The sequence below is a fragment of the Cucurbita pepo genome, chromosome 10 (assembly GCF_057944985.1).
Source record: "Cucurbita pepo subsp. pepo isolate OVF chromosome 10, ASM5794498v1, whole genome shotgun sequence".
Classification (NCBI taxonomy): Eukaryota; Viridiplantae; Streptophyta; class Magnoliopsida; order Cucurbitales; family Cucurbitaceae; genus Cucurbita; species Cucurbita pepo.
Genome location: NC_141807.1, coordinates 1,406,495 through 1,425,936, shown reverse-complemented (window position 1 = coordinate 1,425,936; position 19,442 = coordinate 1,406,495). Strand labels below are relative to the sequence as shown.

The 19,442-nt window shown below is 34.7% G+C and overlaps 3 protein-coding genes across 4 annotated transcripts; 2 read left to right on the top strand and 1 right to left on the bottom strand.

Annotated features, from left to right (window-relative positions):
• Positions 1-292: 292 nt before the first annotated feature.
• Positions 293-7,812, bottom strand: LOC111804057 (uncharacterized). The gene is made up of 12 exons (XM_023688735.2): positions 7,370-7,812; positions 6,658-6,873; positions 5,024-6,145; positions 4,261-4,383; positions 3,500-3,681; positions 3,190-3,421; positions 2,842-3,051; positions 2,580-2,708; positions 1,904-1,972; positions 1,509-1,631; positions 909-959; positions 293-824 (listed from the first exon to the last, which is right to left on the bottom strand). Exons 1-12 carry the CDS (start codon positions 7,601-7,603, stop codon positions 687-689), a joined length of 2,829 nt encoding a protein of 942 aa, XP_023544503.2. The 5' UTR covers positions 7,604-7,812; the 3' UTR covers positions 293-686.
• Positions 7,813-13,803: 5,991 nt separating this feature from the next.
• On the top strand, positions 13,804-15,237 carry LOC111803870 (aquaporin TIP1-1). The gene is made up of 2 exons (XM_023688468.2): positions 13,804-14,273; positions 14,577-15,237. The coding sequence occupies exons 1-2, from the start codon at positions 13,893-13,895 to the stop codon at positions 14,946-14,948; spliced, it is 753 nt and encodes a 250-aa protein (XP_023544236.1). The 5' UTR covers positions 13,804-13,892; the 3' UTR covers positions 14,949-15,237.
• Positions 15,238-15,909: 672 nt separating this feature from the next.
• On the top strand, positions 15,910-18,552 carry LOC111803866 (protein NUCLEAR FUSION DEFECTIVE 4-like). Of its 2 annotated transcripts, none has more exons than XM_087127729.1 (2): positions 15,910-16,538; positions 16,641-18,552. In XM_087127729.1, the coding sequence occupies exons 1-2, from the start codon at positions 16,244-16,246 to the stop codon at positions 17,936-17,938; spliced, it is 1,593 nt and encodes a 530-aa protein (XP_086983855.1). In that variant the 5' UTR covers positions 15,910-16,243; the 3' UTR covers positions 17,939-18,552. The 2 variants fall into 2 exon arrangements, with proteins under 2 accessions (XP_086983855.1, XP_023544231.2); XM_023688463.2 differs by having other exon boundaries at positions 15,910-18,160; positions 18,337-18,552.
• The last annotated feature ends 890 nt before the right edge of the window (positions 18,553-19,442 follow it).

Sequence of the window (19,442 nt, the reverse complement as noted above, 5' to 3'; positions counted from 1 at the left end):
AAAATAGCTTAAATAAAGTCTTCGAAGTCAAATGAAATAGCTTTAAGTGGTAACAAACCTGGAAGCCAACAGTGGCTTGTAACGCCATAACATATAGAGTTGCGGTGGTGAGAACCACCCAAAACCTGCACGGAAAATCAGTGTTGCAACAGAAACTTTGCTTAGCAGTTCCTCTAAACCAAAAAAACGAGTCTCGGGCTAACTAAAATCAACTCCCACCGACCAATATGCACCCCTAATTGCGAGAATTTTGGTCGTTCGCTAGCAAATTGTCCCAAGTATAAAAGAGCTATGTAAGCACTTCCAATATTTCCTCAATAAATGAAAGAAAATAAAATTCCACAATTAACTCACCTACATGTAACTTAAACTGCATTTCTAGGTAAACATAATAACATTATAACAAAATTGCAGAGAATTTCTTGCTCTTATAATAGTAAGATCAAAATTGTGAAGGATATCTTACAAACTCTCCTCAATGCCTACTTTGTGCTGATTATGGGTATGCGTACGGCCATTTCAGCCTCCTTGCAGAATTCACCTCTACAATGCTGCTGTCCATCGATCTTGGTGAGCGATCATCTTACAATCTTCCGTATCTTCCTGCAGAACTGCACCCACTCTACACAAAGTGCCGAAGTAACAGGTAGGAGCCAACTTATACCCAAGCAAGTGGGACAGTGGATTTACTTGTTCTTTTTATTTCTCTTTCCTTGTCTTATATCTGTCCTCATCTCCAAACGCTTTGAATTTTGGGAACGAATTTCTTGCAGCTTCAATTTAGCGTCTTGAAATAGTGCGTCAGATCTCATGGCCATTAGTTGCTGAAATGAACAAAAGAAATAAATTATTCAAAATGCCTAATCATGGCAAACAATTGCAGAAGGATATGAAACTGAAACACAGACCTTGAGATGATCCATCGCTGCTAAGTTGAAACCAATGGTGTCTTTGCATTCCTATGACATTAGACATTCATCTTGTCAACGAAGCGCATATTTTTCTAATTCAACAATATCGTGCAAAAACATGCTAAATTGTATGATAATTAAATACTACAGAAACTTGGGGATCATGAGCGTTTCGAGTCCTCTTCTAGTGTTCACTCTTCTAAACTTCCTTTCGTGATTTATTCTCCTCTCACGATTAGCCCATTTTAGTAAAATTTATTCTCCTTTCACTCTTCTAGTGTTCACTCTTCTAAATTTTTCTTGCGGAAGGAATGGTACAAATCACTAGCCATAAGTGAGTATAATAGTTGTCATGAAGAAGCCCCGACCTCGGCGTAATACTTATGGTCCATTCCTGATTCAAAATTGGGTCTCAAATCAAGAATCAAAAAAGTGATCCTTCCTGACAAGATGCCTCTAAAATAGTAATATCGGTAGTGCAGAACCATACTAGAATATTTACATAACGTTACTTTGGAAATGTCAGATGAGACCATAAAAATGAGAAAATTAGAGGGGGAAAGCATGTATAAAATATTATAAAAATCGCAGGAGTACCTTGATTCTAGCGTAAAGAATGTCTCTTAAAATAGTCAACGCAGGCCTTGCAGCAGGGGTAGTAACAAGCTGATTATGGTGTGTCTGCAACAAAACTGTAGATATCCTGCAAATGAGCTCAACCTGCAGATAACACAAACAAACACAAGGGGCCTTTAAAAAGAATTATGAAGACATTCTTTAAAAAAAAAAACTCATTTTTATGATAAATAAAGTCCATAAACTTCAACCAACAATATTAAATTCCAATCAAATGAAGCAACAAGATAAATGCAATAAGTACAATAAGAATGTGCTATAAGGTCTGACCAACATAACAGTAAGCTATTGTTTGTAAGAAACCAGATCATCAATACATATGAGACTGATAACTGTAGCTAGGAGTCTAGGACTACCTTGTCGGGTTTGGAAGTCCAATCTTTCAAGTAAGATAGAAGCTTCAGAGAATCAGAGAATGGTAAAGCCTGCAGAGAAACGAAATGGCAATCCGGCTTTCAGTATTGAATACCCAAATTCGAGATTGAAACTAGAAATTGCAACCTCTCAAAGACGAACAATAAATACAGGCACCAAGAAAATCTCTGGCCCATTCTAGAAAACCATTCAACATGCAAAAGAAACCCAAAGAAATAAGCAAAAAAATGTGTACAACAAATACTCAGTCAAGCTTAGCAAGAGCGTAAGCATAAGAGTTTGAAATAACTTGTAGGCTTGTGTACGAATCTAAATCACCCATGAATTTATAAGATGAGATAACACAGGATATTTCAAGCAAAATAGCAATGCAGTTCTATCAACAAGAACTAGCATTTACCTGCCAAGCCTAGAAATTTGCGTGAATGAAACTGAGACACACTTGATTCATATCGTCCCAATAGAGCATAAGCATAAGAGTTTTGCATAAATTATAGGTTTGTATACGAATATAAATCACCCGCAAATTTATAAGATGAGGTAACACACGATATTTCAAGTCAAATGGCAATGCAGTTCTATCAACAAGAACTAGCATTGATCTGCCAAGCCTAGAAATTTGCGTGAATGAAACTGAGCACTTGATTCATATCGTACCAATAATGTCTGCTCTAAGTCATTTGTGTGAACATTTGAAAGGGCTCGGAGAACGTAATCAGATGGTGAGAGGCCAAGCATCATAGCATTTGGCTCAAAATGAACAGCTTTCCCATTTCTCTTCTCCTCCTAAGCACAAAACATTAAATCAATTTTTTTTATAATATACAAAACATTAAACCATTTATTTGATAAGATACAAACATTAAATCATAAACTTGAATAAAGTAAAAATGATGAAACTTGTTAAAAGTTCACAGACCTCATTTTCAGCCATACGCTTGCTTTCTGCCTCTGCCATGTCCAGAGAATCTATAATTAAGTCTGTAGCCGAAATAGTTTCTTGAGTCTTTTTCCCAGCCAAAGCAACTGCACCCTCCTCTGGAACTTCTTCACTGGGAACAAACCTGTTCTCAAATGCATTGTCAAGGTCGGACTCAAACATTTCTTCCAGCCGTTTTTCTTTCTCTTCCTGAAATGTAAAGAAGAATCTACCGTATTGAGAATTTGTCCATTCTGGTTATTATATGATTATATTGAACAACATTAATGGAATATCGTTCATCAATATAATGTCATCTGATACTTTGGAAGAAACAAATGACTGCACCTCTATGAAAAATGGTTCTTCAGTTCGATCCCAACGACGTATGGATCGATCATGAGATCCTGTGACTATGAAATCACCACGGTTGCTGATAGCAAGACACCAAACATCAGCATGATGCCCCTCAAGCGTTAAAAGTAACTCAAATTTGTCAGCATCCCAATACTTTACAAGACGGTCCTTTCCAACACTGAACACATAGTGAGTTTTCTTCACAAACTGAACAGCCATGACACTGAAACAAGAAAATTGCAATCAGTAATCGTTCAGCAACATTTTAAAATATAAAGACATCTTATACTGAATGCATCACCTATCAGAATGAGCAAAAATAGACTTATGACAATCACCAAAGTCCAAACCCCAAATCTTCAAATTTTTGTCTGCAGAGCCAGTCACTAACAAATCTCCATCTGACGAGACATCCATGCACAGAACAGGTAGCTTGTGACCATATAAAGTACGGAAAACTTTGAAGGTATCCATAAAGAAGACCTAGAATCAAAAGAATGCAGGCATTCAAAAAACATTATCAACAGACTTGAAGCAATAATATAGAAATACGTTTGGTATTATTTTATAAGAGTGTGATAGAAATACTATTAAAAAAAAATGAAGATCCGTTTCACTGAAAGTGAGGCTATAAGAATTATGACTTGTCTCTTAATACAAATCCAAATACTCAAAAAATTTGGAAAGTGAGATGTTTGACTCAAGCTCTAATAGTGTGAGCTCCTTAGGTAACCTACCACAGTATCCCAGCTCGGTCAAGGAAAGCATTGTTAGGAAAGTCCAGATTACTTAAAAATAAGTGGTACAAAGTCATTAACAACGCCACATGACAAGGGACGACTTGATTTGTATTACTAAAAAGTGAACAAAGGCTAGGGAGAAGAAAATTAAGAGTCACTTCACTCCAGTTGAACTCAAACTCTATCAAAAGCAATACTCAAGAAGCTGATACAAACGCACAACAGTAGCTTGTTATGAAACTAGAGATTTTTATATGCTCGTAATCAACCATAATAGCAAAAAAAAAAATTTAAAAATTTAATATGACAAGGAAAACTACACCTTCACTGTGGAATCCAACAGTGCTGCAGCAATATATTTGGCATCAGGACTAACAGCAGCCACAAGAACATCATCATTCATCTTCATACTCCTCACAAACGTTATAGAAAGGGTTTTAGGCTCCTGTAAATCAGATTACAACATTGGACCATCACAACGCTTGAAAAGGCCCAGATTCTAATAATGAAGACTAAAAACCACAATTAAATTGAATCTATACATAAAGTAGAAACAAATTACGAGAAAATTGTGAAAAGACATCAGATTTATAAATGCAAATATGCAACTTCCTAAATGCTTCAAATAGTTCATCCACACAAATAATTAAACCAAATGTCGAAGTTCTACTAAACCCAAATATAAAGCTAAAATTAATTCTTAAAGAAAATTAAAATATCTGCGAAAAGGCTATTTCATGAATATTCCATTCAAAAGCATCTACTCTGGAATCCGTAATCTAAACATTCAGGCAGAGACATGGTTCCGAATTGAAAAGTTATTAAATCAATATAAAATGCAAAAGCATGCCGAGCAAAAATTGGATTCTTCATCAACTACAAGCTATCTAGAAGGTGACATCTAAGAGTTGTAATTGCGCACTACACTACTTCGGGGACAAGACCCATCTTATTTGAATAAAACAAGTTTTCATTTTATCACAAAAAAAAAAATAATAATAATAATCCTAATTATAAGAAGTTTCTTAAAGTCAAAACGGGAAAATATGGAGATCATGGGAGATGAAGAAAGAATGAGAACATACTTGATCCGATTTTTTCTCAATATGATACTCCCAAAACTTAATGTCATGGTCAGCGCTAGCGGTGACAAATCCATTTTCATTTGGTAAACCCACAATTGACCGTATTGCGCCACCATGAGCTTCTACAACTTCGATGCAACTGCCACTTGCAATGTCCAAAATTTCTATAGCCCCACTTTTGTTTCCAACAAGTGCATACTTGTTTTGAGGAATTATTAAACCACAAAGCCCGTATCCAGAATCAATAGTACGAAGACAAGAACCAGTACTTGGATTCCAAATTTTTACAGCATTGTGACTAGTGGACATCAAAAGAGAATTATCGGAACTAAGTGTTACACTTCTGACATCCGAACGGTGCCCCAGGAGTTCAATAGAATGTAATTTCGTAACTGCGCTGCTTTCAACTGAATAAAACTCTAATAAATTATTGTTCAAAGATAATGCTAATGTGGACAGCGAATTTTTTGGAATTGATGGACAGAAAGAAATGGAACAAATTTTCTTGCTAGCCCGAATTGTGTGGAGTAGCTTAAATACGTCAGGAACTGTAATAATGGAGCCACTTCCTTCTTCTCCAGTAGCATGATTTGTCTCACCATTTTCAATTACATCCAGTTCTCCCTTTCCAGCTTTCTTTTCTTTCTTTCGCTTAATACGACGTTTTGCTTTATGCTTTGCTTCAGTTTCGTCCAAAACATTGAATAACTCAACAGTCTTTCCTGCCACTTGACAGGCCAACAAATTTCCAGACTTGTTAAATCTCACAGTAGCAACTCTATCCTTACTTTGTCGCATAATTTCACCAAACAGTTTTAGAACTTCCCATTTACTTTGAGTGGATTGATCTCTGTCCTTCTCGGTACCATTTGCATTAGATTCATCGACAGACTTACCAGCCACCAAATCATGTTTAGTTGTGAAAAAACGAAGTTCCTGATCAGCAGATCCAGTAACTAAAAACCGCTCATCTGGATCAATGTCCATTGACCAAATTTCACTATGATGCCCACCAACTATTTGCATACAGTGCTGTGTTTCAAGATTCCACACCCTTAAAAACTTGTCTTTGGAAGAACTGACGAGTTTTTTACTTGAATCTAGAAATATTAGATCAGTTACCTGCATAAAGAATAAGGAGAAGGCATTAATGGACAAAAAAATAGCTATGAAAATGACAGGCCTCCTATATGATTTACATATGCAAGAAGGAAGCTATCAACTGGATTGGGCCTTAAAAAGGGGGGAGGGAATCCTTCGACAGGGCAACTATGTAGTTTACATACATTAATCAACTACATTAGACATAACCCAACTTGAACAAGATATGTTCTAGAAGTTGTACAACTGTGCCCTTGAGTTCTATGGAGACAAGAATCTAAATCAACTAAATTGGAACTGAATTGAGTGAAAGGAAGAGGCCAAGTATCTTGAGTTGAGTCGTTTAGAAATTTAAACAAATGTTTTTGGATGAGTTGTATGGCACCTTAAATTTTTTAATAATGTGAGCACAATAAATCAAATGAAAGGTTTACAATATTTTCCATTTTGTTAGGAGAAAACTCCACTGGATGGAAAAGGGGAAGCAATGAAAGACTTGAGCCTACGGAGATCAAAATGCAATAATTGTGAACCTGATCACGATGGCCACGGAGGCGAAAGAGGCCTGTCTCGCCAACAGCATCCCACAGTATAATATCGTTATCTTTGCTTCCAGATGCAAGCATAGAACCAAGCTTGTTGTACCTAATGACGGTAACAGCCCCTTTATGTCCATGTAAAGTAGTCTCACAGGTTCCTTTGTCAGCATCCCAAATTCTTATACTACCATCAGCATATCCACTCGCGATCTGAAATAATAACAAATAATAATAATAATATTGAATGGTAATTCAATTTCCCATTATATAAATTCAGGCAGCGGCAAATGCTAATTTGTTTATAAATGGCACCAAACCTCCAGCCAGTTCTTACTAATATTAACCTGCATAGCGAGAATATGCATAACAGTAAACGAATTTCAGGTCCTACGTGTGTTTTCAATTTTTTAAATCGACAAAGCAATCCGTGCATACAGAAACTCGAATAATGATGAGGATGAAATCTAATAAAATTAATTAATTATTTTCTTGAAGACATTTTCACTTTAACTGACGATGAAACTTTCGACTGAAGAAATCTCCGCGATCTCGATAGCGGGAAGAACTTATATATCAACAGTTTTCTGAAATCATTTGAACTATAACAATTCAGAGTATTGACATCATCCTTGACTCCATGTTCAGCAGTAGCAATCTCAAACCCTGGAACTCTAAAATAAATTTCTCCATTAGAAAAACGACTTACCAGAAAAGATGGAGCCGAGGCGACGGACGTAACAGCAAGAGAAGGACCACGAGAGCCCTGAGTAGGTGTTAAATTCTTGGTGCAGACACCTTGACGAACATTCCAGACTCCAATCTTTTCAAGAGCTGGAGCTATGAGATGCTTTCCGGAACTATCGTATGTAATATTGGAATCAATGGAGACAATCACTCCGAAAGCCGCCGCAGGCTCGTATCGGAGGTAAGCCTTCACCATGGAGAGGCGTGGAAGACTGAGTGTGGAGCTTACCACGAGAAGCTGCAGAAGAACACGGAAGCAGTCTTACGGCTACGAGAGTGGCGTGCCGGCGTGCGTCTGCAGCAGAGGTATAGGAGGGCGAGATGGGGCGACGGCGTGCGGCTGCAGGGGGGAGAACAAAGAAAAGGGTGGAGGTTTTAGAAAAGGAGGGAGGATTTGGAGGGTTTTACCTTTTAGACGTTTTAATTTTATGCCTATTTTATATTTAATAAATCAGTTTTATTAAATATAGATATGAAGATTAGTAAATTAGACACAAATTTAAAAGGGATTATTTTATAATTTAACTATTTTTATTTTACATGAAAAGATTAATTGGGTTGATTTATAAGCTCGAATAAATCATTAAATTTAAAAATATTTTTATTTTTATAAATGTTAAAAAATAACCGTGATTTTAATTATTCCCCATCTGCCTCGATTAAATCATCCAACCCAGCAAATAAGAAATAACAGTAGTTTGATGAATGGGCCTGAATCCAGTTTAACGGATTTGTAGGCCGAAGCCCATTTCAGCAGTTTTCTATTGGGCCGCCTAAGCGTCTCCATTGCCTTGCAACTCAGTCCGACAATAATTACGTCATCCTCGGAATTAGCACACTTTTTTTTTTTAATTAGATTAATCGCCTGTGTCCTAAATAATTCGAATAAATTTCATCCTTCAATCTTTTTATTATCCTTGGTTTGGGCTTTCCAAAAGACCTCATAACAATAGAGATAGTATTCCTCACTTATAAACCCACGATCTTTCACTAAATTAACCAATGTGGGACACACTCCCAATAATCATCAACAATCCTCCCCTCAAACAAAGTACACTATAAGTCTCCCCTGAGGCTCGTGGAGCTCTCGAATAGCCCCCCTTTCTCTGGAGCCCAGACACCAGACGATGTGCCAGCCTTTTCGCTGTTTTCCGAAGGGGGTAGACACGAGGCGGTGTGCCAGTAAGGACGCTGGGCCCCAAAGGGAGGTGGATTGTGATGTCCCACATTGGTTGGGGAGGAGAACAAATCACCATCTATAAGGGTGCGGAAACTTTTCCCTAGCAGATGCGTTCTAAAACCTTGAGGGGAAGCCCGAAAGGAAAAATCCAAAAAGAACAATATCTGCTAGTGGTAGATCTAGGCCGTTACAATTACAAGTTCAATTTTATAATCTAAAAGCTCTCAATTTGATCTCTATTACATGTAAAATTAAATTTGATATCTAATAGAATTATAAGATTTCAATTTTGTGTCTACATATTTTAAAAAATATCAAAATTTACTACCAAATTATCTCAAAATTCAAATAATAAATTTGTATAATTCATAAATGTTATTAAACTATATATAAATTCATAAAATTCAAATGTCTTTTATTTAAAATAAATAATAACAAAAAATGTAGAAGTTACATGGTTGGAGAACTTCTGCTCTACTGGCCACTGAGAGTGGCCGGTGGCGACCAAGACGGCCGGCCGGCTGTATGTGTCAAATATTACTGCACTCAGCTTGTCCCACATCGGCTAAACGGTCCAAGCAACTGCACGAGATGAATATTTAAAAGCGACGCTTCCTCCTCGCTCTCCCGCGTAAATGTCTCAGCCAATCACCTATCGTATATATTATCGGTTCAATATCATAAAGGTGGGCCCCCGGCCCATATAGTGTCAATATAAATTCAAATTTTAAATAAATGAAAAACCTATTTTTCCAAGTTGCAGCGTCCTTTTCAGTGGCCCACCGGGCCGTCCAAGCGCCGACCATGCGTCGCACCCACAAGCTTAGGGCCTGGCTTAACTCTCCAATTTCGGCGCGACAAATAAAATTGGAAGGGAATTTTCGTAAATGCCCCTCTTCTTTTGACATAAATAAATACTGCACTCTTAAGTCATAAGTATAATAAATATCTGTCGGTCTATTGAAATAAATTATGTGAATGAGAATTAAGGGTGAAATGAGACAAAGAAAAAGTGATATAACCGACCATTGTATTGCCTCTCGCTTTCATTGCCACCCACCACTCATTTTTACAATCATTTTCTTCCATTCAAAATATGTTCGAGCAATTCAAAAATGAATCTCGGTCTCATTAATTTAGCCGACTTAAATTTTATATCGTTCAACTTTTCGTCCATAATTAATATATTTTTTTAAATATAATATCATACAAGAATATGTTTATTTTACTTTAAAAAAATGTTTTTAAGGTTATAATGAAAATAATTAATTTTTTTTTTTTAATGTTATATATTTAGAGAGGTATTATAAGCAATGACATGAAAAGATGATATGTCTTTAGACACTAATATATCCGCCCGTTGAGGATGGCTCTAATCTAAATATTTGAAAATGTTTTGTTTTGTTCTGTTAGACCATGAGAATAAACTTACCGATCTTTGGACTAGAAAATAAGCCACGAACAAGTTCTGTCGTTAATAAACTCGAACTTTGTCAATAAAAGCTTGGATTTTGTCCCGATTGATATATAGAAAACCAACGAACATGCCTCATCCGAGAAATAAATATTTCATTTAGGTAATCTTGTGTAACAATAAAACATTGAATTAAACTATAAAAAAAAATGAGGCGGTGAAAAATAAATTGTAAAACGACAAAGATTCGCAAGACATCCCTCTAATTTCCATTTTCAAGTAACAACGACAAACAAGAGAGAGCCAATAGCGAACGCCAGCCTGGCTTCAACATGTTTGGTTCCCTTCCTTCATATTGACATTATCAATTGCCCTTTTTATCCGGCCTTTTTTTCATTTTTATATTTTCAATATTATATATATAATATTATAGATGTATATGTATATTATATAGATGTGTATGTAGAGCAACTAAAATTGAAATGTTCGAGAATTCTCCATCCTTTCAAGTTGGTTGAAATATATTTAGTCTGTATTGATATGCGGAGGGATCTATGTCTGTCTTCAGCTTTCTTTCAATCCACATCGACCAAGTGAGATATTCTTTACTAAAAGTCGTCAAAGGAGGAACAAACATATGCTAGTTCGATAAGTTAAGGAAAAACAATCATTGTTTGGTTTTGACACTTGCGATCTAGCATTTCAAAATTCGATGTAAAGGTTATATATCGCCACTTCTATCGACCTAACTACTCATATTTTCTTTTTAAAATCTAACATGAAAAGTGTACCCCTAGAAAATCCTAGATATCGAATTCCCCAGTGTAGGTTGGACAAGTTTAGATGTTCGTACTCTCAACAAGTTATTAGTCGGGATCATGAAACTATCGCTCAAAAAGTAAGCAAATTGGTCCCTATTTAGTCACAAGGACAATGGTTCTTATTAGGTTAGGGGTGACCGACCAGAAGATTACCGAAGATTGATAAAGTATGCATTTTTATATTACGACCATGCAAATTAAAATACTAAGTAAATTTGCACATTTACACGTCCTTGACTTAATTTAAACTTTTAATAATAAAAACAAATAATTTTTATTCAAGATTTAAAATTTATGAAGCTAAATATATTTGAAAGCACTTAAATTTACAACATTTGCCCCACATTTTAATTTCAATATTAACATATTCTAGAATTCTCTACGCCCTTTCCCTTCGGCCACAAAGCAAACTTATAATAATAAATGTCATTTTCAAGATAATATCATTACACGCCGTACCCATTTATGGGATCTTATCTCTTTCCACTTTAAAGCAATGTACTTTCGTTACGTGGCTCAAATCAAACCATACAACCCCAATTTTATATGATATTGTTAACAAAAACAAATAGAACTACAATGGAAGGTGTGTATTCTCATTGATATTCCTAACGTAATACCTATAAATAAAGAAAATATAAATTAATTAAATATTGAGAATAAAATAAAATATACTACTAATCAAATTATAGGATTATTAATTGATTACGAATATTTAAGGTATATGCCATAACTAATTATTATAATATATTATCTAAATAAATAAATAGAGTGGTTTTGTTGAATTGGCTTTAAAATTTCAATAACATTATTTTAAATTAATAATGCAAATAAACAAGCTTAATTTTTATAAATAAATTATTCTTAATAATAAAATGTTTGTATTTTAACTTTTTTTCATTATTTTGTTGTTAATTGTTTAATGGATATATAAAACAACTTTAAAATTAAGAAATTTTGTGCCGATATGAGCATTGTATTAATGGTTAGAATATATATTTATATAGTTTTTAAAATAAATAATTATATTTAATTATTCCAAAGTGACACGCAAGTTAAAATTTCACGTCAATATTATTAAAATTGAGAATATTTAAAATTTATAATATTTGATATTTGATTTTTATAAGATTTTAGTCAATTTTTAAAATAATTAAATAAAATATTTTGACAACCTAATGCAACTCAGTCCGAAAATAAAAATGTTGGGTTAAATTGAATTAAGTTAAGTTGTGAACTCTATTCGAGTTAATTAGATTATTAATCTAACCAACCTAAACTTTTAGGTGGATCGAATTATATTTAATTTTTAATTTGTATGTTTATAATCTAAAAGTGTTTAATATGTTACATAAAAGATAAATTTTATAGTCTAAGTTTATACATATGTGTATTGATTACATGAACTTGTCAATGAAATCACGACCTCTAAACTTCGTATTATCAATTTAATCAGCTATGATAGGAATACTTTTAAAGCAGTTAAAATTAAGAACGTCTAAAAATAAAAAATAATAATATAAAAATGATGAAATTTAATATTTATAAATAGAAAAAGACTTGTCCCACCAACGTGACATTGAATGAAAATTATTATATGATTAGTCGAAAATGATTTATCATTTTTTAGAACAGAAAAGGATATATAATTGAAGTTTAATGAAGTTGATGCATATCGCCTGCGGTGGGATCGTTTACAATGTTTTGTTACTAAACAAAAACAAAAATAAAATAAAATAGGGAGAGGGCAAAGAACATCCAAGGGAATATTCTAATATATAATAATATTTTTGGGTTTTTTAAAGATATTTTTCTGGTTATTTTGGACGTTAGTTTGTCCTATTGCTTTCGCATTAATAAATTTATTTTATTTTCAAATTAGGCGCATAGGCTATAACATTAATACGACTTTATTTTTAATATAAGCTTTAAAATTTGTCCTATTCGAAAATTAAGAGAAATTAATTTTCATTTTCCTCTCAATTTTTATTTTTTTAATTTCCTATTTAGCTCGAGATCGATCATTTTCAAAGAACCAATTTAAAAAAATTTGTATTTGATATTATTAAATATCATCCCATCTTAAATTATCCAAAGATTCCATTAAGATAAGTTAGATAATTATTCACTAATAAAAATTTAAATTATTTAAACAAATTTAATGGTAGACTTTGTGATTTGTGATTTAATGTTGTACCTAAACCACTTATTATATTATACTAATTCACAATTAATTAAATCACTTCATACTTATATTTTAAAACGAGTATGAGTAAAAATTTAGCATAAATGGTAATAAATAGAGTTTAAAATGTCAGTAAAATTAATAGAGTTACCTTAAGAAGTATATTTACAATGAATATTTTAAAATTTTGATTAAATAAGGTGTCATAATAATGATATTTATAAATATTAAATTTGTTTTGATTTAGACTTTAAAACAAAATAAGTAAATAAGAAAAAGTAATTCTAAGATATTAATTATTTGAAACGAGTTTTTATGATTTACAATTAATTAGTTAATTAATTGATAGCCTTCCAAAATAAGAATTTTTTTTTCTTGAAATTCAATTTTTGAGATTATATATATATATATATTTTTTTTTTTTATTTGGATTAATAATAGCAAAAAAAAAAAAAAAAAAAAAAGAAGGAAAATGGAGAAATAATTGAACGTGGGAAGTGGATTCGATGTCTCCAGAGAACAAGCGAAAGAAGACGAAATCCACATCATTTGCACGTTACGTGTCCTTATCAACAAAAGGACACGTGTCAAAATCACGACAGTCTAGCACCGAATTGCTTCGCTGGATCTGGGCGGTCTTCGGATAACAGCGGCAACCAATAAATATTTCCCCTTATATTTAACAGCCTGGCCATGTCCACCAATCACGTTCAACTTAATTAATTTTTCATCTCAAAATTTCCCAATTATTACCGGCAACCTGTTACAGCCGGTTAGGTCTGCTCCGGAACGTTCTCATTATAAGGCCAAGAAATGGACGTGAATATGGAGTACTAATCTTAGAGTGAGTGAAATAATTCATTTTAGAGCTCTCCAATTACAGCCATGCCGATCCGTAACATCGCCGTTGGAAGGCCCGATGAGGCTACCAGTCCGGATGCTTTGAAGGCTGGGTTGGCTGAGTTCATTTCCACCTTGATTTTTGTTTTTGCCGGCCAAGGTTCCGGCATAGCCTTCAGTAAGCTTACTGACGGCGGCGCCGCCACTCCCGCTGGCCTCATCTCCGCCTCCATCGCTCATGCCTTTGCCCTGTTTGTCGCCGTCTCCGTCGGCGCTAACATCTCTGGTGGCCACGTCAACCCCGCTGTTACCTTCGGCGCCTTCGTCGGCGGTAACATCACCCTCCTACGTGGCATCATCTACTGGATTGCCCAGCTCCTCGGATCCGTCGTTGCCTGCTTGCTCCTTAAATTCGTTACTGGCTTGGTGAGTCACCTAAAGTTTTTAACATTAAATAATTAAACTAAAATATAATCACAGGAAGTTAACACAATGCAGCTGACAATTTTTGTATATAAAAAAATTCATTATAATTATATAATGTAAAATTTTAACACGCGTGAAAATATGTCAATTTTACTGCGAAAAAATATTTTAAAAAAATTATCAAATTTAACAAAAATTTGAGTTAATTATTCGGGTGAGATGTCGTTATTTCCGTTATATGGAAGAAAATCCCGTTTACTGGTAAATAATTGAAGTTGGGGGTTATGTTTGTGTGCATGGCAGCCCACCGGAAGCTTCGCTCTATCAGCTGGAGTCGGTGAACTAAACGCCTTTGTTTTCGAGATCGTGATGACATTCGGATTGGTGTACACAGTGTACGCGACCGCAGTGGATCCCAAGAAGGGCAGTTTGGGAACAATTGCACCCATCGCAATCGGTTTCATCGTCGGAGCTAACATCTTAGCCGGTGGAGCATTCACCGGAGCCTCAATGAACCCAGCTGTGGCATTTGGACCATCCGTGGTGAGCTGGTCATGGGACAACCACTGGGTCTACTGGGCTGGACCTCTGATCGGAGGTGGTCTTGCTGGGCTCATCTACGAGTTCATCTTCATCTCCAACTCCCACGAGCAACTCCCGACCACCGACTACTAAGCAACAACCACCACTCACGGCAGCGGCGGCCATGTTTAATTTGGTGTATTTGGTTTTGTTAATTGTTTTTAATCGGACGGGTTTGGGTCGTGTCTTATTTGTGACCGTTGATCTTTTCACAATTTGATCATCATCTTTACCTGGGACCTACGGTGATTTCATTGAAGATGAAAATCAAGGCCAGGTTGTAATATGTGTTATTCTGCTCCTGTCTGTACGTGAATTTTCAGTCTTCTCCTTCTTTGTCCAGTTCGATAATTTTCTAAATTCAAGACTTTATTTTTCTCCATTTTTCTGAATAATGCAGTGGGCCCCATTTGCCACATTCGGAATTGCTTGGATAATAATAACATTTATTATTTTTTTCTTTTTTTCTTCAATAATGCAAAGCTCAGATTGCATCACATAAATCCGTAATGCCTTTACCAGTTACGTGTTTCAGTAAATATTTCTTTATTTATTTAATTTTAAAAATTAATTAAATTCATAGGAAAATTAAAAATATATCTAAATATTAAATTTATAATTATATTTAAAAATATAATATAACCCAAAAAAAAAAAAAAAAAAATTAAATAACAAGCACGTGATGGGTAGATCATACAATTTTTTTCTTAGGTTTTAACTAATATCCAAACTTTTTAGCTAATAATTACAAATAATTTAAGATTTAATAATTTTGCTTACGGCTCTCTTCCCTTCTCTTGCGGGGAATCCAATGAAATTAGTACAAACAATTTCTTTATTAATTTGATCCATTTTTACTTTTAACCATTTAATTACAATTTTGAAATAATAAAATTTTGAAAAGCTGCGTAGAGATTAGAGATAAACTCAAGAAAATTAGTCGATATTTGTGTTTATTTAGTCATAAATTTTAAAATTTTAAAATATATGTATACTTTTAATTTTACAATCGGTAATTGCTGAAATATTAAAAAAAAAAAAAATAAATAAAAATTAATAATCTCCAAAGATCTGGCAATATGGTCGTCGCAAATCCTCTCATTGTTTCTGTAAGATCGCAGAACAAACACAAATTGCGTCCTGCAAAGAATCCGGTGAGGAATTTTGGCCTGAGGATGTACCTGACGTCGACGACGGCGATATTTGGCCGGCGTATGAAAGGGAGGAGCTGAGAATATCGGCTTGTCATTCCCTTCCGTTGCTCTTTTCAATTTCTATCAATGTGAACACAGCTGCAATCTTGCAAAATATCTTCCTTAATTGCGCTTCGCCATCACCCATCAGCTCTTCCATCTCTCTATTAAGTTTGGATTCATTGCGCTGCAGCTATGGGAGGCGTAAGATTCAGCATCAGGACTTTACGAAGTTCTGTCCCAATGAGGAATTTCGTCTTGCAAGTTCTATTGGGCCGATGGTTCACCGTCTTCGCTTCGTTACTGATCATGTCCGTTTCCGGCGCCACATACATGTTTGCACTCTACTCCGCCGACATCAAATCCTCCTTGGATTACGATCAGACCACTCTCAACCTCATCGGCTTCTTCAAGGATCTGGGTGCCAACGTTGGAGTCTTCTCGGGCCTCATCAATGAAATTACACCGCCTTGGGTCGTCCTTCTAATTGGTGGGGTAATGAATTTCTTTGGCTATTTCATGATTTGGCTTTCTGTCACTCAACGAATCCCCAAACCCAAACTGCCCGCTATGTGTTTGTATATATGCCTAGGTGCGAATTCTCAGACATTTGCTAATACAGGGGCTTTGATCCCTTCAGTGAAGAATTTCCCCCAGAATCGAGGTAATGTATTGGGTTTATTGAAAGGATTTGTTGGGTTGAGTGGGGCAATTTTGACTCAGATTTACCATGCTTTTTATGGAGATGATTCTAAGGATTTTATCTTGCTCATTGCTTGGCTGCCTACTGCTGTTTCTTTCTTGCTTCTTCGGGTTGTTAGAGTAGTGGAAGTGAACCGAATATCCAAATCCAATGATCTAAAGAATTTCTATTATATGCTCTACACTTCCCTTGTTCTTGCTGGCTTCCTCATGATCTTGATCATTATTCAAAACGAGCTCATTTTTACTAGAATTCAGTATTTGGGTTGTGCATTTATCCTCCTAGTGCTTCTTTTTCTTCCCCTTGTCGTTGTTATAAGAGAAGAATTCATCATGAGGAAGAGGAAATCACAAGATATGGATGTAATTTCTGTGCTTCCACTAGACCCATCTCCCGTTGAATTATCATCCTCTAGACCACCAAGTTCTTGCTTTAAAAATGTGTTCAGACCGCCGGAAAGAGGAGACGATTACACCATTTTACAAGCAATTTTCAGTGTAGATATGTTGATACTGTTTGTTGCTACAATCTGTGGGGCTGGTGGGGCTTTGACTGCAATGGACAACTTGGGTCAGATAGGCAGCTCCCTTGGCTACTCAGCTCATAGCATTTCTACTTTCACTTCCCTCGTGAGTATATGGGGCTTTCTCGGTCGAGCATTTTCAGGTTATGCTTCTGAATTCTTATGGACCAAATATAGCTTCTCTCGCCCTCTGTTCTTCACTCTTGTGCTTCTTTTCTCTTGCGTTGGTCATCTTCTAATTGCCTTTGGAGTCCCAACTTCCCTTTATTTTTCTTCAGTGATCATTGGATTTTGCTTTGGAGCACAGTGGCCATTGATTTTTGCCATTGTTTCTGAATTATTTGGGTTGAAATACTATGCAACTTTGTATAGCATAAGCGGCATTGCTAGCCCAGTTGGCTCATACATTTTCAATGTGAAAGTAGCTGGCTTTTTATACGACCAAGAGGCTAGAAAACAAATGGCTGCCTCTGGTCTTGTAAGTGTTGCTGGTAGGGACTTGGCCTGCAAGGGCGTCCATTGTTATAGATTAGCTTTTCTGATAATCACTGCTGCAACCGTGTTGGGTTGTGTTGTTTCTTTCATTTTGGTGCTTCGAACTTGGGAATTCTATAAGGGTGATATCTATAAGAAGTTTAGAGAGGAAAGAAGGGAAGCAGAATGATAAAGTTAGTATTCTCGGATCTATGAAAGGTGAAACGTTGCAGGTCTCCGGCATCAAAACCTCCCATTTCTTTTGACCAATGCGTCATCGAACCAAGCAGTTTAGTCTCCACCTACATTCACCCTTTGTCGGGTGGAAATAGTTGTTGGAACTAGTTTTCCAATTCCATCCCGAACCGGAGTTGAGCATAATGTTACCTTTTGTTTTGGTGAAAGATAGAAGGTAAGATCTTCATTAACACTATTGATACCATCCAAATTTAGTGCTGCTTGTGTAGAGAGGTGATCTACCATTTTGCTCAGAAGTTGTAATCTACGGAATAGTAAGTGTTTTCTTTTGTACAATCTGGAGGTTGTTCACCTTAGTTTTACACGAAGCTTGAGATTATTTATGTGTAGGTAACCATTGTGAGAGTGGAGATCGAACCATCAACTATTGGAATGATAATTTGTGACTTTATCCCACTTATACCCACTTGAAAATAGGTTCGTCTCGGTAATGTTATAGCCTCACTTTGATTTGTCCCAGTTGGAATTCATCTTTGTAACTCCATATGCCTTCTGCTTTCATTTCCAAATTACCAATTTATTAATAAACCAGCTGAATTTGAATGATTCGTTATATTTTATGGTATTTAATAAGTCAATTTAATGTTTGGGTAGTAAAAGACTCATTCACCCTCGAACTTAAATTTTTTTATTTTTTTTCATAAAAACATTGCAATGGTTTCTGTTCATCCATTCGAATATATATATATTTTTAAAAAAATGTATATATAAAAAAACTATTATAGGTTGAATTTATATTTTATGTTATATAAAATATAAAAGCATAATCAAAATTTAATAACATAATTTATATTTTATAAAAAATTTATATTCCAGACAAAATTGGTGGGCGATAAGGTAAAATCTAACGTGATAGGTACAGAATGAATTAATGTAATTTGGATGAATATCCTTATCAATTCTTAATTGTTTAAATTTAATTTCCATTCACATACATATCATCATTATTATTTCCAAATTTGCGAGGTTAAAAAATAATATCACAAATACAAAATTAATTTTTGTCCAACACTCCTAAATTAAAAAAAAAAGTTAAAAAAGATCTTTACAGTTAAATTCTTTTCATATTATTTTTTTAATTTTAAAATACTCTAACTATTAGTGGAAGAAAAAAAAAATGAATTTGAACTTTTAATATTCTTATTTAGAAAATTTTAAAACGACACATTAAAAATCTTTATAATTATTTGGAATATTATTACTTGAAGAAAAAAAAAAAAGGTGTTTATATGCCACGTGGATACTTCCTCACTTGTTATCCACGTGTATACTCATAAGCCACAGCCAGTCGTGATTTTTGTTGCTGATTTGTTTATTTTTTATTTTAAAAAAAATAAAATTATAAAAGGAAAAAAAGAAAAAGAAGAAGAAATAGTCATTCAAATGCGGGGGAAACAAAAATATAAAGATAAAAGCATTATCCAAAGTTTGAATAT